We start from the raw sequence: 22,841 nt of genomic DNA on the forward strand, positions 1-22,841 counted from the left end.
GTGGTGAGTCTGTGGGTCTCTGTGTGGTGAGTCTGTGGGTCTCTGTGTGGTGAGTCTGTGGGTCTCTCTGTGGTGAGTCTGTGGGTCTCTGTGTGGTGAGTCTGTGGGTCTCTGTGTGGTGAGTCTGTGGGTCTCTCTGTGATGAGTCTGTGGGTCTCTGTGTGGTGAGTCTGTGGGTCTCTGTGTGGTGAGTCTGTGGGTCTCTGCGTGGTGAGATGCTGGACCAGCTCGCGTCAGACGGGTGTAGGAACACGGCACGGACACGACACGGACACGGCACCGCTGTCTGGGAGAGAGAGACTCGGGGGGCCACTCCAGGGACACATTTTAATCTCAAATCTCAAGAGGCCACAAGAGAACGCGTCCGCCATTTTGATTTAACTCCCCGCGCCAATCACCCCACCGCCCCCACCGCCGCCGCTTTCGATTGCGAGTACTCACAGCCAGGTACTTACGCGGCTTCTCTCACACACACACACACCCAGACAGGTGTGTACACACACACACACACCCAGACAGACTCCTACACACACACACAGACAGGTGTGTACACACACACACACACCCAGACAGACTCCTACACACACACACAGACAGGTGTGTACACACACACACACCCAGACAGACTCCTACACACACACACAGACAGGTGTGTACACACACACACCCAGACAGACTCCTACACACACACACAGACAGGTGTGTACCACACACACACACCCAGACAGACTCCTACACACACACACAGACAGGTGTGTACACACACACACACACACCCAGACAGACTCCTACACACACACACAGACAGGTGTGTACACACACACACACACACAGACAGACTCCTACACACACACACAGACAGGTGTGTACACACACACACACACCCAGACAGACTCCTACACACACACACAGACAGGTGTGTACACACACACACCCAGACAGACTCCTACACACACACACAGACAGGTGTGTACACACACACACCCAGACTCCTACACACACACACAGACAGGTGTGTACACACACACACACCCAGACAGACTCCTACACACACACACAGACAGGTGTGTGTACACACACAGACAGGTGTGTACACACACACACACACACCCAGACTCCTACACACACAGGTATGTAAACACACACAGATGTGTGTACACACACACACACACAGACAGAGGTGTGTACTCACAGACACAGAAACACCCAGACTCCTACACACACAGAGATACACACACACACAGACACACACACACCCAGACACACACACAGACTCCTACACACACACAGGTGCACACGTGTGTACACACAAGTACACACACACACAGGTACACACACAGGGTACACACACACAGGGTGCGTACACACACACACAGGTACACACACACAGGTGCGTACACACACACAGAGTGTACACGATTGTGTACAAATGACACGCGCACACACGCACGCACAGTGTTACCTATGTAATCATAATATACAGATCATCGTCACCAGCACCACCACCACAAACAACCACCACCATCATCGTCACCACCACCACCACCACAAACAACCACCACCACCACCACCATCATCGTCACCAGCACCACCACAAACAACCACCAACGTCCCAGCCACGGAGGCTGCAAAGACGTGCGCCTAAGATGGCAGACAGCACATTTCATTATAAACCCACCATCATCACCACCTCCTACACCACCTCCACCATCATCACCTCCTCCTACTCTACCACCACCACCACCACCACCTCCTCCACCATCACCACCATCACCTCCTTCACCACCTCCACCACCTCCTCCACACCACCTCCTCCTCCCTCTCCTTCACCACCACCATCTCCACCACCTCCACCTCCTACACCTCCTCCACCATCACCTCCATCACCTCCTTCACCACCACCACCTCCACCATCACCACCACCTCCTACACCACCATCACCCCCGCCACTGCCCCCGCCCTCAGAGCCTGCAGAGGCAGAAGAGTGTGGGGATGAAGACCCCGAAGGCGACCAGGATGGGGAACATGAGGCTCGAGTTGTCCGCGGCGTACGGGTCGGGCACCCGCGGGCCCGACTTGAGTCTCTGCCGGTCACCCCCCCCCCACTCCCCCTCCCCCCCCCTCCCCCCCCCACCTCGCCCCCCCTCCGCCTTCCCCTCCCCACCCCCCCTCTTCTTCCTCCTCCCCGCCGTCGACTTCCTGCCGTCAACCAGCTCCTCCTGCCCCCCTCCCCTCCCTCCTCCTCCTCCATCCTCCGCCTCCTCCTCCTCACGGCGCTCCTCCTCCTCCCCCCCCTCCTCCCCCCCCTCCTCCTCGTCCTCGTCCTCCTCCTCCTCCTCTTCAATGTCCTCCTCCTCGTTCGGTTTTGAGGGCGGGCGCAGACCGGGGTGAGGGGGCAGTTGCGGGACGTCTGGGGGGGGGCGGGATGACGAGATGTTGACTACCTCGCCTGGTCTACAGGAAGTCACCACAGTGGCTAGGAGATGTTGACTACCTCGCCTGGTCTACAGGAAGTCACCACAGTGGCTAGGAGATGTTGACTACCTCGCCTGGTCTACAGGAAGTCACCACAGTGGCTAGGAGATGTTGACTACCTCGCCTGGTCTACAGGAGGTCACCACAGTGGCTAGGAGATGTTGACTACCTCGCCTGGTCTACAGGAGGTCACCACAGTGGCTAGGAGATGTTGACTACCTCGCCTGGTCTACAGGAAGTCACCACAGTGGCTAGGAGATGTTGATTACCTCGCCTGGTCTACAGGAGGTCACCACAGTGGCTAGGAGATGTTGACTACCTCGCCTGGTCTACAGGAAGTCACCACAGTGGCTAGGAGATGTTGACTACCTCGCCTGGTCTACAGGAGGTCACCACAGTGGCTAGGAGATGTTGATTACCTCGCCTGGTCTACAGGAAGTCACCACAGTGGCTAGGAGATGTTGACTACCTCGCCTGGTCTACAGGAGGTCACCACAGTGGCTAGGAGATGTTGACTACCTCGCCTGGTCTACAGGAGGTCACCACAGTGGCTAGGAGATGTTGACTACCTCGCCTGGTCTACAGGAGGTCACCACAGTGGCTAGGAGATGTTGACTACCTCGCCTGGTCTACAGGAGGACACCACAGTGGCTAGGAGATGTTGACTACCTCGCCTGGTCTACAGGAGGTCACCACAGTGGCTAGGAGATGTTGACTACCTCGCCTGGTCTACAGGAGGTCACCACAGTGGCTAGGAGATGTTGACTACCTCGCCTGGTCTACAGGAGGTCACCACAGTGGCTAGGAGATGTTGACTACCTCGCCTGGTCTACAGGAGGTCACCACAGTGGCTAGGAGATGTTGACTACCTCGCCTGGTCTACAGGAGGTCACCACTGTGGCTAGGAGATGTTGACTACCTCGCCTGGTCTACAGGAGGTCACCACAGTGGCTAGGAGATGTTGACAACCTCGCCTGGTCTACAGGAGGACACCACAGTGGCTAGGAGATGTTGACTACCTCGCCTGGTCTACAGGAGGTCACCACAGTGGCTAGGAGATGTTGACTACCTCGCCTGGTCTACAGGAGGTCACCACAGTGGCTAGGAGATGTTGACTACCTCGCCTGGTCTACAGGAGGTCACCACTGTGGCTAGGAGATGTTGACTACCTCGCCTGGTCTACAGGAGGTCACCACAGTGGCTAGGAGATGTTGACTACCTCGCCTGGTCTACAGGAGGTCACCACAGTGGCTAGGAGATGTTGACTACCTCGCCTGGTCTACAGGAGGTCACCACTGTGGCTAGGAGATGTTGACTACCTCGCCTGGTCTACAGGAGGTCACCACAGTGGCTAGGAGATGTTGACTACCTCGCCTGGTCTACAGGAGGTCACCACTGTGGCTAGGAGATGTTGACTACCTCGCCTGGTCTACAGGAGGTCACCACAGTGGCTAGGAGATGTTGACTACCTCGCCTGGTCTACAGGAGGACACCACAGTGGCTAGGAGATGTTGACTACCTCGCCTGGTCTACAGGAGGACACCACTGTGGCTAGGAGATGTTGAATACCTCGCCTGGTCTACAGGAGGACACCACAGTGGCTAGGAGATGTTGACTACCTCGCCTGGTCTACAGGAGGTCACCACAGTGGCTAGGAGATGTTGACTACCTCGCCTGGTCTACAGGAGGTCACCACTGTGGCTAGGAGATGTTGACTACCTCGCCTGGTCTACAGGAGGTCACCACAGTGGCTGGGAGATGTTGACTACCTCGCCTGGTCTACAGGAGGTCACCACTGTGGCTAGGAGATGTTGACTACCTCGCCTGGTCTACAGGAGGTCACCACAGTGGCTAGGAGATGTTGACTACCTCGCCTGGTCTACAGGAGGACACCACAGTGGCTAGGAGATGTTGACTACCTCGCCTGGTCTACAGGAGGACACCACAGTGGCTAGGAGATGTTGACTACCTCGCCTGGTCTACAGGAGGACACCACGGTGGCTAGGAGATGTTGACTACCTCGCCTGGTCTACAGGAGGACACCACTGTGGCTAGGAGATGTTGACTACCTCGCCTGGTCTACAGGAGGTCACCACAGTGGCTAGGAGATGTTGACTACCTCGCCTGGTCTACAGGAGGACACCACAGTGGCTAGGAGATGTTGACTACCTCGCCTGGTCTACAGGAGGTCACCACTGTGGCTAGGAGATGTTGACTACCTCGCCTGGTCTACAGGTCACCACAGTGGCTAGGAGATGTTGACTACCTCGCCTGGTCTACAGGAGGACACCACAGTGGCTAGGAGATGTTGACTACCTCGCCTGGTCTACAGGTCACCACAGTGGCTAGGAGATGTTGACTACCTCGCCTGGTCTACAGGAGGTCGTGGGTTACACCCCGGACCCTGACACCACAGTGGCTAGGATTGGTGAGTCTGTGGGTCTCTGTGTGGTGAGTCTATGGGTCTCTGTGGTGAGTCTGTGGGTCTCTGTGTGGTGAATCTGTGGGTCTCTGTGTGGTGAGTCTATGGGTCTCTGTGTGGTGAGTCTGTGGGTCTCTGTGTGGTGAGTCTGTGGGTCTCTGTGTGGTGAGTCTGTGGGTCTCTGTGTGGTGAGTCTGTGGGTCTCTGTGTGGTGAGTCTGTGGGTCTCTGTGTGGTGAGTCTATGGGTCTCTGTGTGGTGAGTCTGTGGGTCTCTGTGTGGTGAGTCTGTGGGTCTCTGTGTGGTGAGTCTGTGGGTCTCTGTGTGGTGAGTGTGTTCTGTGTGGTGAGTCTGTGGGTCTCTGTGTGGTGAGTCTGTGGGTCTCTCTGTGGTGAGTCTGTGGGTCTCTGTGTGGTGAGTCTGTGGGTCTCTGTGTGGTGAGTCTGTGGGTGAGTCTATGGGTCTCTGCGTGGTGAGTCTGTGGGTCTCTGTGTGGTGAGTCTGTGGGTCTGTGTGATGAGTCTGTGGGTCTCTCTGTGGTGAGTCTGTGGGTCTGTGTGTGGTGAGTCTGTGGGTCTCTGTGTGGTGAGTCTGTGGGTCTCTGTGTGGTGAGTCTGTGGGTCTGTGTGATGAGTCTGTGGGTCTCTGTGTGGTGAGTCTGTGGGTCTCTGTGTGGTGAGTCTATGGGTCTCTGTGTGGTGAGTCTGTGGGTCTCTGTGTGGTGAGTCTATGGGTCTCTGTGTGGTGAGTCTGTGGGTCTCTGTGTGGTGAGTGTGTTCTGTGTGGTGAGTCTGTGGGTCTCTGTGTGGTGAGTCTGTGGGTCTCTGCGTGGCGAGTCTGTGGGTCTGTGTGTGGTGAGTCTATGGGTCTCTGTGTGGTGAGTCTGTGGGTCTCTGTGTGGTGAGTCTGTGGGTCTGTGTGTGGTGAGTCTGTGGGTCTCTGTGTGGTGAGTCTGTGGGTCTCTGTGTGGTGAGTGTGTTCTGTGTGGTGAGTCTGTGGGTCTCTGTGTGGTGAGTCTGTGGGTCTCTCTGTGGTGAGTCTGTGGGTCTCTGTGTGGTGAGTCTGTGGGTCTCTGTGTGGTGAGTCTGTGGGTGAGTCTATGGGTCTCTGCGTGGTGAGTCTGTGGGTCTCTGTGTGGTGAGTCTGTGGGTCTGTGTGATGAGTCTGTGGGTCTCTCTGTGGTGAGTCTGTGGGTCTCTGTGTGGTGAGTCTGTGGGTCTCTGTGTGGTGAGTCTGTGGGTCTCTGTGTGGTGAGTCTGTGGGTCTCTGTGTGGTGAGTCTGTGGGTCTCTGTGTGGTGAGTGTGTTCTGTGTGGTGAGTCTGTGGGTCTCTGTGTGGTGAGTCTGTGGGTCTCTCTGTGGTGAGTCTGTGGGTCTCTGTGTGGTGAGTCTGTGGGTCTCTGTGTGGTGAGTCTGTGGGTGAGTCTATGGGTCTCTGCGTGGTGAGTCTGTGGGTCTCTGTGTGGTGAGTCTGTGGGTCTGTGTGATGAGTCTGTGGGTCTCTCTGTGGTGAGTCTGTGGGTCTGTGTGTGGTGAGTCTGTGGGTCTCTGTGTGGTGAGTCTGTGGGTCTCTGTGTGGTGAGTCTGTGGGTCTGTGTGATGAGTCTGTGGGTCTCTGTGTGGTGAGTCTGTGGGTCTCTGTGGTGAGTCTGTGGGTCTCTGTGTGGTGAGTCTATGGGTCTCTGTGTGGTGAGTCTGTGGGTCTCTGTGTGGTGAGTCTATGGGTCTCTGTGTGGTGAGTCTGTGGGTCTCTGTGTGGTGAGTGTGTTCTGTGTGGTGAGTCTGTGGGTCTCTGTGTGGTGAGTCTGTGGGTCTCTGTGTGGTGAGTCTGTGGGTCTCTGTGTGGTGAGTCTGTGGGTCTGTGTGTGGTGAGTCTATGGGTCTCTGTGTGGTGAGTCTGTGGGTCTCTGTGTGGTGAGTCTGTGGGTCTCTGTGTGGTGAGTCTGTGGGTCTCTGTGTGGTGAGTCTGTGGGTCTCTGTGTGGTGAGTCTGTGGGTCTCTGTGTGGTGAGTCTGTGGGTCTCTGTGTGGTGAGTGTGTTCTGTGTGGTGAGTCTGTGGGTCTCTGTGTGGTGAGTCTGTGGGTCTCTCTGTGGTGAGTCTGTGGGTCTCTGTGTGGTGAGTCTGTGGGTCTCTGTGTGGTGAGTCTGTGGGTGAGTCTATGGGTCTCTGCGTGGTGAGTCTGTGGGTCTCTGTGTGGTGAGTCTGTGGGTCTGTGTGATGAGTCTGTGGGTCTCTCTGTGGTGAGTCTGTGGGTCTCTGTGTGGTGAGTCTGTGGGTCTCTGTGTGGTGAGTCTGTGTGGTGAGTCTGTGGGTGAGTCTATGGGTCTCTGCGTGGTGAGTCTGTGGGTCTCTGTGTGGTGAGTCTGTGGGTCTGTGTGTGGTGAGTCTATGGGTCTCTGTGTGGTGAGTCTGTGGGTCTGTGTGGTGAGTCTATGGGTCTCTGTGTGATGAGTCTGTGGGTCTCTGTGTGGTGAGTCTGTGGGTCTCTGTGTGGTGAGTCTGTGGGTCTCTGTGTGGTTAGTCTGTGGGTCTCTGTGTGGTGAGTCTGTGGGTCTCTGTGTGGTGAGTGTGTTCTGTGTGGTGAGTCTGTGGGTCTCTGTGTGGTGAGTCTGTGGGTCTCTCTGTGGTGAGTCTGTGGGTCTCTGTGTGGTGAGTCTGTGGGTCTCTGTGTGGTGAGTCTGTGGGTCTCTGTGTGGTGAGTCTGTGGGTGAGTCTATGGGTCTCTGCGTGGTGAGTCTGTGGGTCCCTCTGTGGTGAGTCTGTGGGTCTGTGTGGTGAGTCTGTGGGTCTGTGTGTGGTGAGTCTGTGGGTCTGTGTGTGGTGAGTCTGTGGGTCTGTGTGATGAGTCTGTGGGTCTCTGTGTGGTGAGTCTGTGGGTCTCTGTGGTGAGTCTGTGGGTCTCTGTGTGGTGAGTCTATGGGTCTCTGTGTGGTGAGTCTGTGGGTCTCTGTGTGGTGAGTCTATGGGTCTCTGTGTGGTGAGTCTGTGGGTCTCTGTGTGGTGAGTCTGTGGGTCTCTGTGTGGTGAGTCTGTGGGTCTCTGTGTGGTGAGTCTGTGGGTCTCTGTGTGGTGAGTCTGTGGGTGAGTCTATGGGTCTCTGCGTGGTGAGTCTGTGGGTCTCTGTGTGGTGAGTCTGTGGGTCTGTGTGATGAGTCTGTGGGTCTCTCTGTGGTGAGTCTGTGGGTCTCTGTGTGGTGAGTCTGTGGGTCTGTGTGGTGAGTCTGTGGGTCTCTGTGTGGTGAGTCTGTGGGTGAGTCTATGGGTCTCTGCGTGGTGAGTCTGTGGGTCTCTGTGTGGTGAGTCTGTGGGTCTGTGTGTGGTGAGTCTATGGGTCTCTGTGTGGTGAGTCTGTGGGTATGTGTGGTGAGTCCATGGGTCTCTATGTGATGAGTCTGTGGGTCTCTGTGTGGTGAGTCTGTGGGTCTCTGTGTGGTGAGTCTGTAGGTCTCTGTGTGGTGAGTCTGTGGGTCTCTGTGTGGTGAGTCTGTGGGTCTCTGTGTGGTGAGTGTGTTCTGTGTGGTGAGTCTGTGGGTCTCTGTGTGGTGAGTCTGTGGGTCTCTGTGTGGTGAGTCTGTGGGTCTCTGTGTGGTGAGTCTGTGGGTCTCTGTGTGGTGAGTCTGTGGGTCTCTGTGTGGTGAGTCTGTGGGTCTCTGTGTGGTGAGTCTGTGGGTCTCTGTGTGGTGAGTGTGTTCTGTGTGGTGAGTCTGTGGGTCTCTGTGTGGTGAGTCTGTGGGTCTCTGTGTGGTGAGTCTGTGGGTCTCTGTGTGGTGAGTCTGTGGGTCTCTCTGTGGTGAGTCTGTGGGTCTCTGTGTGGTGAGTCTGTGGGTCTCTGTGTGGTGAGTCTGTGGGTGAGTCTATGGGTCTCTGCGTGGTGAGTCTGTGGGTCTCTGTGTGGTGAGTCTGTGGGTCTGTGTGATGAGTCTGTGGGTCTCTCTGTGGTGAGTCTGTGGGTCTGTGTGTGGTGAGTCTGTGGGTCTCTGTGTGGTGAGTCTGTGGGTCTCTGTGTGGTGAGTCTGTGGGTCTGTGTGATGAGTCTGTGGGTCTCTGTGTGGTGAGTCTGTGGGTCTGTATGTGGTGAGTCTGTGGGTCTCTCTGTGGTGAGTCTGTGGGTCTGTGTGTGATGAGTCTGTGGGTCTCTGTGTGGTGAGTCTGTGGGTCTGTGTGTGGTGAGTCTATGGGTCTCTGTGTGGTGAGTCTGTGGGTCTGTGTGGTGAGTCTATGGGTCTCTGTGTGATGAGTCTGTGGGTCTCTGTGTGGTGAGTCTGTGGGTCTCTGTGTGGTGAGTCTGTGGGTCTCTGTGTGGTGAGTCTGTGGGTCTCTGTGTGGTGAGTCTGTGGGTCTCTGCATGGTGAGTCTGTGGGTCTCTCTGTGGTGAGTCTGTGGGTCTCTGTGGTGAGTCTATGGGTCTCTGCGTGGTGAGTCTATGGGTCTCTGTGTGGTGAGTCTGTGGGTCTCTGTGTGGTGAGTCTGTGGGTCTGTGTGTGGTGAGTCTGTGGGTCTCTGTGTGGTGAGTCTGTGGGTCTGTGTGATGAGTCTGTGGGTCTCTCTGTGGTGAGTCTGTGGGTCTGTGTGTGGTGAGTCTGTGGATCTCTGTGTGGTGAGTCTGTGGGTCTCTGTGTGGTGAATCTGTGGGTCTCTGTGTGGTGAGTCTGTGGGTCTCTGTGTGATGAGTCTGTGGGTCTCTGTGTGGTGAGTCTGTGGGTCTGTGTGTGGTGAATCTGTGGGTCTCTGTGTGGTGAGTCTGTGGGTCTCTGTGTGGTGAGTCTGTGGGTCTCTGTGTGGTGAGTCTGTGGGTCTGTGTGTGGTGAGTCTGTGGGTCTCTGTGTGGTGAGTCTGTGGGTCTGTGTGTGGTGAGTCTGTGGGTCTCTGTGTGGTGAGTCTGTGGGTCTCTGTGTGGTGAGTCTGTGGGTCTGTGTGTGGTGAATCTGTGGGTCTCTGTGTGGTGAGTCTGTGGGTCTCTGTGTGATGAGTCTGTGGGTCTCTGTGTGGTGAGTCTGTGGGTCTCTATGGTGAGTCTGTGGGTCTCTGTGTGGTGAGTCTGTGGGTCTCTGTGTGATGAGTCTGTGGGTCTCTGTGTGGTGAGTCTGTGGGTCTCTATGGTGAGTCTGTGAGTCTCTGTGTGGTGAGTCTGTGGGTCTCTGTGTGATGAGTCTGTGGGTCTGTGTGTGGTGAGTCTATGGGTCTCTGTGTGATGAGTCTGTGGGTCTCTGTGTGGTGAGTCTGTGGGTCTCTATGGTGAGTCTGTGAGTCTCTGCGTGGTGAGTCTGTGCGTCTCTGTGGTGAGTCTGTGGGTCTGTGTGTGGTGAGTCTATGGGTCTCTGTGTGGTGAGTCTGTGGGTCTCTATGTGATGAGTCTGTGGGTCTCTCTGTGGTGAGTCTGTGGGTCTCTGTGTGGTGAGTCTGTGGGTCTCTGTGTGGTGAGTCTGTGGGTCTCTATGTGATGAGTCTGTGGGTCTCTCTGTGGTGAGTCTGTGGGTCTCTGTGTGGTGAGTCTGTGGGTCTCTGTGTGGTGAGTCTGTGGGTCTCTATGTGATGAGTCTGTGGGTCTCTCTGTGGTGAGTCTGTGGGTCTCTGTGTGGTGAGTCTGTGGGTCTCTGTGTGGTGAGTCTGTGGGTCTCTATGTGATGAGTCTGTGGGTCTCTCTGTGGTGAGTCTGTGGGTCTCTGTGTGGTGAGTCTGTGGGTCTCTGTGTGGTGAGTCTGTGGGTCTCTGTGTGGTGAGTCTGTGGGTCTCTGTGTGGTGAGTCTGTGGGTCTCTGTGTGGTAAGTCTACGAACCTTCAAGCTGGCCACGGATGATGTACAGAGCACATATCTTTGGATTGTCATAGTCCCCCTGTGAGACACGGGGAGAGAGACACGGGGAGTGAGAGAGACACGGTGAGAGAGACACGGGGAGTGAGAGAGACACGGGGAGTGAGAGACACGGGGAGTGAGACACGGGGAGTGAGACACGGGGAGTGAGACACGGGGAGTGAGACACGGTGAGAGAGACACGGGGAGTGAGAGAGACACGGGGAGTGAGAGACACGGGGAGTGAGACACGGGGAGTGAGAGAGACACAGGGAGTGAGAGAGACACGGGGAGTGAGAGAGACACAGGGAGTGAGAGACACGGGGAGAGAGAGAGACACGGGGGGAGTGAGAGACACGGGGAGTGAGACACGGGGAGTGAGAGAGACACGGGGAGTGAGAGAGACACGGGGAGTGAGAGACACGGGGAGTGAGAGAGACACGGGGAGTGAGAGACACAGGTTCTGGTGAGTGAGTGAGTGAGCGGGTGGTGAGTGAGTGAGTGAGCGGGTGGTGAGTGAGTGAGTGAGTGGGTGGTGAGTGAGTGAGTGAGTGGGTGGTGAGTGAGTGAGTGGGTGGTGAGTGAGTGAGTGGGTGGTGAGTGAGTGAGTGGGTGGTGAGTGAGTGAGCGAGCGAGCGAGCGAGTGAGCGAGTGAGCGAGCAAGTGAGTGGGTGGTGAGTGAGTGAGTAAGTGAGTGAGCGGGTGGTGAGTGAGCGGGTGGTGAGTGAGCGGGTGGTGAGTGAGCGGGTGGTGAGTGAGTGAGTAAGTGAGTGAGCGGGTGGTGAGTGAGCGGGTGGTGAGTGAGCGGGTGGTGAGTGAGCGAGCGAGTGAGTGAGTGAGTAAGTGAGTGAGTGGTGAGCGGGTGGTGAGTGAGTGGTGAGCGGGTGGTGAACGAGTGAGCGAGCGATCGAGCGAGTGAGCGGGTGGTGAGTGAGCGAGCGAGTGAGTGAGTGAGTGGTGAGCGGGTGGTGAGTGAGTGGTGAGCGGGTGGTGAGTGAGCGGGTGGTGAACGAGTGAGCGAGCGATCGGGCGAGTGGTGAGTGAGCGAGCGAGTGAGTGAGTAAGTGAGCTAGTGAGTGAGTGGGTGGTGAGTGAGTGAGTAAGTGAGCGAGTGAGTGAGTGAGTGAGTGAGTGGGTGGTGAGTGAGTGAGTGAGTAAGTGAGCTAGTGAGTGAGTGGTGAGTGAGTGAGTGAGTAAGTGAGCGAGTGAGTGAGTGAGTGAGTGGGTGGTGAGTGAGTGAGTGAGTAAGTGAGCTAGTGAGTGAGTGGGTGGTGAGTGAGTGAGTAAGTGAGCGAGTGAGTGAGTGAGTGAGTGGTGAGTGAGTGAGTGAGCGAGTGAGTGAGTGAGTGGGTGGTGAGTGAGTGAGTGAGCGAGTGAGCGGGTGGTGAGCGGGTGGTGAGTGAGCGGGTGGTGAGTGAGTGGGTGGTGAGCGAGCGAGTGAGCGGGTGGTGAGCGAGCGATCGAGCGAGTGAGCGGGTGGTGAGCGAGCGATCGAGTGAGTGAGTGGGTGGTGAGTGAGTGAGTGGGTGGTGAGTGAGTGAGTGGGTGGTGAGTGAGTGAGTGAGCGGGTGGTGAGCGAGCGATCGAGTGAGTGAGTGAGTGGGTGGTGAGTGAGTGAGCGGGTGGTGAGTGAGTGGGTGGTGAGTGAGTGAGTGAGACGGGTGGTGAGTGAGCGGGTGGTAAGTGAGTGGGTGGTGAGTGAGTGGGTGGTGAGCGAGCGAGTGAGACGGGTGGTGAGTGAGCGGGTGGTAAGTGAGTGGGTGGTGAGCGAGCGAGTGAGCGGGTGGTGAGTGAGTGGGTGGTGAGTGGGTGAGTGAGCGGGTGGTGAGTGAGCGGGTGGTGAGTGAGTGGGTGGTGAGTGAGTGGGTGGTGAGCGAGCGAGTGAGCGGGTGGTGAGTGAGCGGGTGGTGAGTGAGTGAGCGGGTGGTGAGTGAGCGGGTGGTGAGCGAGCGAGTGAGCGGGTGGTGAGCGAGCGATCGAGCGAGTGAGCGGGTGGTGAGTGAGCGAGCGAGTGAGTGAGTGAGTAAGTGAGCGAGTGAGTGAGTGGGTGGTGAGTGAGTGAGTAAGTGAGCGAGTGAGCGGGTGGTGAGCGGGTGGTGAGTGAGTGGGTGGTGAGTGAGCGGGTGGTGAGCACGGTCCCCCCCCGCTCACCTTGACGAACTCCACGGTGAGAAGGTGGTGAGTGAGCGGGTGAGTGAGCGGGTGAGTGAGCGGGTGGTGAGTGAGTGAGTGAGCGGGTGGTGAGTGAGTGAGTGAGCGGGTGGTGAGTGAGTGAGTGAGCGGGTGGTGAGTGAGTGAGTGAGCGGGTGGTGAGTGAGTGAGTGAGCGGGTGGTGAGTGAGTGAGTGAGCGGGTGGTGAGTGAGTGAGTGAGCGGGTGGTGAGTGAGTGAGTGGGTGGTGAGTGAGTGAGTGAGCGGGTGGTGAGTGAGTGAGCGGGTGGTGAGTGAGTGAGTGAGCGGGTGGTGAGTGAGTGAGTGAGTGGGTGGTGAGTGAGCGGGTGGTGAGTGAGCGGGTGAGTGAGCGGGTGGTGAGTGAGTGAGCGGGTGAGTGAGTGAGCGGGTGGTGAGTGAGTGGGTGGTGAGTGAGTGAGCGGGTGGTGAGTGAGTGAGTGAGCGGGTGGTGAGTGAGTGAGTGAGCGGGTGGTGAGTGAGTGAGTGAGCGGGTGGTGAGTGAGTGAGTGAGCGGGTGGTGAGTGAGTGAGTGAGCGGGTGGTGAGTGAGTGAGTGAGCGGGTGGTGAGTGAGCGGGTGGTGCGTGAGCGGGTGGTGAGTGAGTGAGCGGGTGAGTGAGTGAGCGGGTGGTGAGTGAGCGGGTGGTGAGTGAGTGAGTGAGCGGGTTGTGAGTGAGCGGGTGGTGAGTAAGTGGGTGGTGAGTGAGTGGGTGAGCGGGTGGTGAGTGAGCGGGTGGTGAGTGAGTGGGTGGTGAGTGAGTGAGTGAGTGAGCGGGTGGTGAGTGAGCGGGTGGTGAGTGAGTGGGTGGTGAGTGAGTGAGTGAGCGGGTGGTGAGTGAGCGGGTGGTGAGTGAGTGGGTGGTGAGTGAGTGAGTGAGTGAGCGGGTGGTGAGTGAGCGGGTGGTGAGTGAGTGGGTGGTGAGTGAGTGAGTGAGCGGGTGGTGAGTGAGTGAGTGAGCGGGTGGTGAGTGAGTGAGTGAGCGGGTGGTGAGTGAGTGAGCGGGTGGTGAGTGAGTGAGTGAGCGGGTGGTGAGTGAGTGAGCGGGTGGTGAGTGAGTGAGTGAGCGGGTGGTGAGTGAGTGAGTGGGTGGGTGGTGAGTGAGCGGGTGGTGAGTGAGTGGGTGGTGAGTGAGTGAGTGAGCGGGTGGTGAGTGAGTGAGTGAGCGGGTGGTGAGTGAGTGAGTGAGCGGGCGGTGAGTGAGTGAGTGGGTGGTGAGTGAGTGAGTGAGCGGGTGGTGAGTGAGTGAGCGGGTGGTGAGTGAGTGAGTGAGCGGGTGGTGAGTGAGTGAGTGGGTGGGTGGTGAGTGAGCGGGTGGTGAGTGAGCGGGTGAGTGAGCGGGTGGTGAGTGAGTGAGCGGGTGAGTGAGTGAGCGGGTGGTGAGTGAGTGGGTGGTGAGTGAGTGAGTGAGCGGGTGGTGAGTGAGTGAGTGAGCGGGTGGTGAGTGAGTGAGTGAGCGGGTGGTGAGTGAGTGAGTGAGCGGGTGGTGAGTGAGTGAGCGGGTGGTGAGTGAGTGAGCGGGTGGTGAGTGAGTGAGTGAGCGGGTGGTGAGTGAGTGAGCGGGTGGTGAGTGAGCGGGTGAGTGAGCGGGTGGTGAGTGAGTGAGTGAGCGGGTGGTGAGTGAGCGGGTGGTGAGTGAGTGAGCGGGTGAGTGAGTGAGCGGGTGGTGAGTAAGTGGGTGGTGAGTGAGTGGGTGAGCGGGTGGTGAGTGAGCGGGTGGTGAGTGAGTGGGTGGTGAGTGAGTGAGTGAGTGAGTGAGCGGGTGGTGAGTGAGCGAGTGGTGAGTGAGTGGGTGGTGAGTGAGTGAGTGAGCGGGTGGTGAGTGAGCGGGTGGTGAGTGAGTGAGTGAGCGGGTGGTGAGTGAGCGGGTGGTGAGTGGGTGGTGAGTGAGTGAGTGAGCGGGTGGTGAGTGAGAGAGTGAGCGGGTGGTGAGTGAGTGAGTGAGCGGGTGGTGAGTGAGTGAGTGAGCGGGTGGTGAGTGAGTGAGCGGGTGGTGAGTGAGTGAGTGAGCGGGTGGTGAGTGAGTGAGTGGGTGGTGAGTGAGTGAGCGGGTGGTGAGTGAGTGAGTGAGCGGGTGGTGAGTGAGCGGGTGGTGAGTGAGCGGGTGAGTGAGTGAGCGGGTGAGTGAGTGAGCGGGTGGTGAGTGAGTGAGCGGGTGGTGAGTGAGCGGGTGGTGAGTGAGCGGGTGGTGAGTGAGTGAGTGAGCGGGTGGTGAGTGAGCGGGTGGTGAGTGAGCGGGTGGTGAGTGAGTGAGCGGGTGAGTGAGTGAGCGGGTGGTGAGTGAGTGGGTGGTGAGTGAGTGAGTGAGCGGGTGGTGAGTGAGTGAGCGGGTGAGTGAGTGAGCGGGTGGTGAGTGAGTGGGTGGTGAGTGAGTGAGTGAGCGGGTGGTGAGTGAGCGGGTGAGTGAGCGGGTGGTGAGTGAGTGAGTGAGCGGGTGGTGAGTGAGCGGGTGGTGAGTGAGTGGGTGGTGAGTGAGTGAGTGGGTGGTGAGCGAGCGAGTGAGCGGGTGGTGAATGAGTGAGTGGGTGAGTGAGCGGGTGAGTGAGCGGGTGGTGAGCGGGTGGTGAGCGGGAGGTGAGCGGGTGAGCGGGTGAGTGAGTGAGCGGGTGGTGAGCGGGTGAGTGAGCGGGTGAGTGAGCGGGTGGTGAGTGAGTGAGTGGTGAGCACGGCCCCCCCCCCCGCTCACCTTGACGAACTCCACGGTGAGCAGGCCCTGGTAGGTGGAGGCCTCTCCGGCCACAGACAGCTTCCCCCGCAGCAGCGAGAAGCCCACGGACTCGTCGAGGGCAGCGCTGTGACCCACTCGCTCGTAGATGTCCAGCCCCCCAACCACCACGTGACCATTTACACGCACATCAAACACCTACACACACACACACACACCACACACACACACCACACACACACACACACACACCACGTCACACACACACCACACACACACACACCACGTCACACACACACCACGTCACACACTCACACACACCACACACACACCACACACACACCACACACACACACACACCACGTCACACACACACACACACCACGTCACACACACACCACGTCACACACTCACACACACACACACACCACGTCACACACACACACACACACCACGTCACACACACACACACACATGTCACACATGTCACACACACACCACGTCACACACACCACGTTACACACACACACACACACCACGTCACACACTCACACACACCACGTCACACACACACCACACACACACACCACGTCACACACACACACACACACCACGTCACACACACACCACGTTACACACACACACACACACACACCACGTCACACACACACACCACGTCACACACACACACACCACGTCACACACTCACACACACACACACCACATCACACACACACACACCACGTCACACACTCACACACACACACCACGTCACACACACACCACACACACACACACACACCACGTCACACACACACACACACACCACGTCACACACACACTCACACGTCACACATGTCACACACACACCACGTCACACACACCACGTTACACACACACACACACACCACGTCACACACCTACAGCACCACGTCACTCACCACGTCACACTCACGACCTCCCGTCCCCCGTCACCTTGGCCTGCGAGTGCAGGAAGTAGACCTCGGCGAACTTGAGCACGAGCACGTAGTGTCCGTCGCGAGCGAGCGCCACCGAGTAGGCGAAGGAGGAGTCGGCCCAGCGCTCCGTCTGGTACAGCTCCTGGTCCTGCGGGGAGACTCGGGCGATGGGCAGGCGGCGGCCGTAGTCAGACGCTGGGGGGGGGGGGGGGAGAGGGGAGGTAGGAACTCACTCGCTCACTCACTCACTCACTCACTCATTCACTCACCCACCCACTCACCCACTCACTCATTCACTCACTCACTCATTCACTCACTCACTCACTCACCCATTCACTCACTCACCCACTCACCCACTCATTCACTCACTCACTCACTCATTCACTCACTCACCCACTCACCCACTCATTCACTCACTCACTCACTCATTCACTCACTCACTCACTCACTCACTCATTCACTCACTCACTCACTCACCCATTCACTCACTCACCCACTCACTCACTCATTCACTCACTCACTCACTCACCCATTCACTCACTCACCCACTCACCCACTCATTCACTCACTCACTCACTCATTCACTCACTCACCCACTCACCCACTCACTCATTCACTCACTCACTCACTCATTCACTCACTCATTCACTCACTCACCCACTCACCCACTCACTCATTCACTCACTCACTCATTCACCCACCCACTCACCCACTCACCCACTCATTCACTCACTCACTCATTCACTCACTCACTCACTCACCCATTCACTCACTCACCCACTCACCCACTCATTCACTCACTCACTCACTCATTCACTCATTCACTCATTCACTCATTCACTCACTCATTCACTCACTCACTCATTCACTCACCCACTCACCCACTCACCCATTCACCCACCCACTCATTCACTCACCCACTCACTCATTCACCCACTCACTCACTCACTCACTCATTCACTCACTCACTCATTCACTCACTCACTCACTCACTCACTCACCCACTCACTCACTCACTCACTCATTCACTCACTCATTCACTCACTCACTCACTCACTCGCTCATTCACTCACTCACTCACCCACTCACTCACTCATTCACTCACTCACTCACTCATTCACTCACTCACTCACCCACTCACTCACTCACTCATTCACTCACTCACTCACTCATTCACTCACCCACTCACTCATTCACTCACTCATTCACTCACCCACTCACCCACTCACCCACTCACTCATTCACTCACTCACCCATTCACTCACTCACTCACTCACTCATTCACTCACTCACTCATTCACTCACTCATTCACTCACTCATTCACCCACTCACTCATTCATTCACTCACTCACTCACTCATTCATTCACTCACCCACTCACCCACTCACTCATTCACTCACTCACTCATTCACTCACCCACTCACCCACTCACTCACTCATTCACTCACTCGCTCATTCACTCACTCATTCACTCACTCACTCACTCACTCATTCACTCACTCACTCATTCATTCACTCACTCACTCACTCACTCATTCGCTCACTCACTCATTCACTCACTCATTCACTCACTCACTCACTCACCCACTCACTCACTCACTCATTCATTCACTCACTCACTCACTCACCCACTCACTCACTCACTCACTCACCCACTCACTCACTCATTCACTCACTCGCTCATTCACTCACTCACTCACTCACTCATTCACTCACTCATTCACTCACTCATTCACTCACCCACTCACTCACTCATTCACTCACTCATTCACTCACTCACCCACTCACTCACTCACTCATTCACTCACTCACTCATTCACTCACTCACCCACTCACTCACTCACTCATTCACCCACCCACTCATTCACTCACTCATTCACCCACTCACCCACTCACTCACTCACTCATTCACCCACCCACTCATTCACTCACTCATTCACTCACTCACTCACTCACCCACTCACCCACTCACCCACTCACCCACTCACCCACTCACTCACTCACTCATTCACCCACCCACTCATTCACTCACTCATTCACCCACTCACCCACTCACCCACTCATTCACTCACTCACTCACTCACTCACTCATTCACTCACTCACTCACTCACTCACTCATTCACCCACTCACCCACTCACCCACCCACTCATTCACTCACTCACCCACTCACCCACCCACTCATTCACTCACTCACCCATTCACTCACTCACTCACTCACCCACTCACTCATTCACTCACTCACTCACTCACTCATTCACTCACTCACCCACTCACCCACTCACCCACCCACTCATTCACTCACTCACCCATTCACTCACTCACCCATTCACTCACTCACTCACTCACTCACTCACTCACCCACTCATTCACTCACTCACTCACTCACTCACTCACCCACTCACTCACTCACTCATTCACTCACTCACTCACCCACTCACCCACTCACCCACCCACTCAATCACTCACTCACCCATTCACTCACTCACTCACTCACTCACCCACTCACTCACTCACTCATTCACTCACTCACTCATTCACTCACTCACCCACTCATTCACTCACCCACTCACTCACTCATTCACTCACTCATTCACTCACTCACCCACTCACTCATTCACCCACTCACTCATTCACCCACTCACTCACTCACTCATTCACTCACTCACTCACCCACTCACTCACTCACCCACTCACTCACCCACTCACTCACCCACTCACTCATTCACTCACTCACCCACTCACTCACTCACTCACTCATTCACTCACTCACTCACTCACCCACTCACCCACTCACTCATTCACTCACTCACTCACTCATTCACTCACTCACTCACTCACTCACCCACTCACTCACTCACTCATTCACTCACTCACTCACTCACCCACTCACTCACCCACTCACTCACTCACCCACTCACTCACCCACTCACCCACTCACTCACCCACTCACTCACCCACTCACTCACCCACTCACTCACCCACTCACTCACCCACCCACCCACCCACCCACTCACTCACCCACCCACCCACCCACTCACCCACCCACTCACCCACTCACTCACTCACTCACCCACCCACCCACCCACTCACCCACCCACCCACTCACCCACCCACCCACTCACTTACCCACCCACTCACCCACCCACTCACCCACTCACTCACCCACTCACACACTCACTCACCCACCCACCCACCCACTCACTCACCCACCCACTCACTCACCCACCCACCCACTCACTCACCCACCCACCCACTCACTCACCCACCCACCCACTCACTCACCCACCCACTCACTCACTCACCCACTCACTCACCCACCCACTCACTCACTCACCTACTCACCCACTCACCCACCCACCCACCCACTCACTCACTCACTCACTCACCCACTCACTCACCCACTCACCCACTCACTCACTCACCCACTCACCCACCCACTCACCCACCCACTCACCCACCCACTCACCCACCCACTCACCCACCCACCCACTCACCCACTCACTCACCCACTCACACACTCACTCACCCACCCACCCACTCACTCACTCACCCACCCACCCACCCACTCACTCACTCACTCACCCACCCACCCACCCACTCACTCACTCACCCACCCACCCACCCACCCACTCACTCACCCACCCACCCACCCACTCACTCACCCACCCACCCACCCACCCACCCACCCACTCACTCACCCACCCACCCACTCACCCACCCACCCACTCACCCACCCACCCACCCACTCACTCACTCACCCACTCACTCACCCACTCACTCACTCACCCACTCACCCACTCACCCACCCACCCACTCACTCACTCACCCACTCACTCACTCACCCACTCACTCACTCACCCACTCACCCACTCACCCACTCACTCACTCACCCACTCACCCACTCACTCACCCACCCACTCACCCACCCACCCACTCACCCACCACTCACCTGTCCCCACTTTGCCATCCAGGGGGTCGGCCTGGTAGCGAATCCCCTGTGAGTCGGTGTGGGCGCCACCTCCAGCGTTCACGGCCCACACCACCTGGGGCCCCCGCGACCCTCCACCACCACCACCACCACCACCGCCACCACCGCCACCACCACCGCCACCACCGCCACCACCACCGTCACCACCACCGTCACCACCAACGCCACCATCGCCGCCACCATCGCCGCACCGCACTCCGCCAAACAGGAGTACGGGGAGGAGGAGGATGCGATGTAGGTGATGGTGATGGTGGTGATGGTGGTGATGGTGGGAGCTGGCCATTGCGAACCTGTGGTAAACACGGGGGGGGGGTAGGTGGGTTAAGTGGGTGGGTAGGTGGGTGGGGTGGGTGGGTAGGTGGGTGGGTAGGTGGGGTGGGTGGGTACGTAGGTGGGTAGGTGGGTGGGTAGGTGGGTGGGTAGGTGGGTGGGTAGGTGGGGTGGGTGGGTAGGTGGGTAGGTGGGGTGGGTGGGTAGGTGGGTGGGGTGGGTGGGTAGGTGGGGTGGGTGGGTAGGTAGGTGGGTGGGGTGGGTGGGTAGGTGGGGTGGGTGGGTAGGTGGGTGGGTAGGTGGGTGGGTGGGTAGGTGGGGTGGGTGGGTTGGGTGGGTAGGTGGGGTGGGTGGGTGATTGGAGGTTGGCTATAGGGGAGAGAGAACCATCTGTCACTATAGGATCGCAGAACTTGGGCAAATGTCGGCGCCCGTTCTCATTTTGGGAGACAATCGCGAACAAACATCTTGTGTTGTCCCAGTGCAGGCCCCACCCAGCTGAGACCCACTCAGCTGAGACCCACTGAGACCCACTGAGACCCACTGAGAGCCACTGAGACCCACAGAGACACACAGAGACCCACAGAGACCCACAGAGACACACAGAGACCCACAGAGACACACAGAGACCCACAGAGACCCACAGAGACACACAGAGACACACAGAGACCCAGAGACACACAGAGACACACAGAGACACACAGAGACACACAGAGACCCACAGAGACACACAGAGACACACAGAGACACACAGAGACACACTGAGACCCACTGAGACCCACAGAGACACACAGAGACCCACAGAGACCCACAGAGACACACAGAGACCCACAGAGACACACAGAGACCCACAGAGACCCACAGAGACACACAGAGACCCACAGAGACCCACAGAGACACACAGAGACCCACAGAGACACACAGAGACCCACAGAGACCCACAGAGACCCACAGAGACACACAGAGACCCACAGAGACACACAGAGACACACAGAGACACACAGAGACCCACAGAGACACACAGAGACCCACAGAGACACACAGAGACCCACAGAGACCCACAGAAACACACAGAGACCCACAGAGACACACAGAGACACACAGAGACAAACAGAGACCCACAGAGACACACAGAGACACACAGAGACCCACAGAGACACACAGAGACACACAGAGACCCACAGAGACACAAAGAGACACACAGAGACCCACAGAGACACACAGAGACCCACAGAGACACACAGAGACCCACAGAGACACACAGAGACCCACAGAGACCCACAGAGACCCACAGAGACACACAGAGACACACAGAGACACACAGAGACCCACAGAGACCCACAGAGACCCACAGAGACACACAGAGACACAAAGAGACACACAGAGACCCACAGAGACACACAGAGACCCACAGAGACCCACAGAGACACACAGAGACACACAGAGACACACAGAGACACACAGAGACCCACAGAGACACACAGAGATCCACAGAGACCCACAGAGACCCACAGAGACTCACAGAGACCCACAGAGACTCACAGAGACTCACAGAGACCCACAGAGACCCACAGAGACTCACAGAGATCCACAGAGACACACAAAGACACACAGAGACCCACAGAGACCCACAGGGACTCACAGAGACCCACAGAGACCCACAGAGACTCACAGAGACCCAGAGACCAGGAGACCCACAGAGACCCACAGAGACACACAGAGACCCACAGAGACTCACAGAGACCCACAGAGACCCACAGAGACCAGGAGACCCACAGAGACCCACAGAGACTCACAGAGACCCACATAGACTCACAGAGACCCACAGGGACCCACAGAGACTCACAGAGACACACAGAGACCCACAGAGACACACAAAGACACACAGAGACTGACAGAGACCCACAGAGACCCACAGAGACTCACAGAGACCAGGAGACCCACAGAGACCCACAGAGACCCACAGAGACTCACAGAGACCCACAAAGACCCACAGAGACCCACAGAGACTCACAGACACCCACAGAGACTCACAGAGACCCACAGAGACCCACAGAGACACACAGAGACCCACAGAGACCCACAGAAACTCACAGAGACCC

General features: G+C 57.1%; 1 protein-coding gene across 1 annotated transcript in view; it reads right to left on the minus strand.

The window, feature by feature from the left end:
• Positions 1-313: 313 nt before the first annotated feature.
• The window catches only part of MLEC (malectin), a 25,020-nt gene continuing 2,492 nt past the window's right edge, over positions 314-22,841 (minus strand). Inside the window, exons 2-7 of the mRNA XM_078885472.1 lie at positions 20,431-20,759; positions 16,495-16,673; positions 15,541-15,717; positions 10,673-10,730; positions 2,259-2,410; positions 314-2,084 (exon numbers count right to left, since the gene is read on the minus strand). Coding sequence (XP_078741598.1) covers positions 1,962-2,084; positions 2,259-2,410; positions 10,673-10,730; positions 15,541-15,717; positions 16,495-16,673; positions 20,431-20,752 — 1,011 coding nt within the window. The 5' untranslated portion in view covers positions 20,753-20,759 and the 3' untranslated portion in view covers positions 314-1,961. The remainder of the gene's footprint in view (positions 2,085-2,258; positions 2,411-10,672; positions 10,731-15,540; positions 15,718-16,494; positions 16,674-20,430; positions 20,760-22,841) is intronic.

Source organism: Lampetra fluviatilis, unplaced genomic scaffold (assembly GCF_964198595.1).
Source record: "Lampetra fluviatilis unplaced genomic scaffold, kcLamFluv1.1 SCAFFOLD_164, whole genome shotgun sequence".
Lineage (NCBI taxonomy): Eukaryota > Metazoa > Chordata > Hyperoartia > Petromyzontiformes > Petromyzontidae > Lampetra > Lampetra fluviatilis.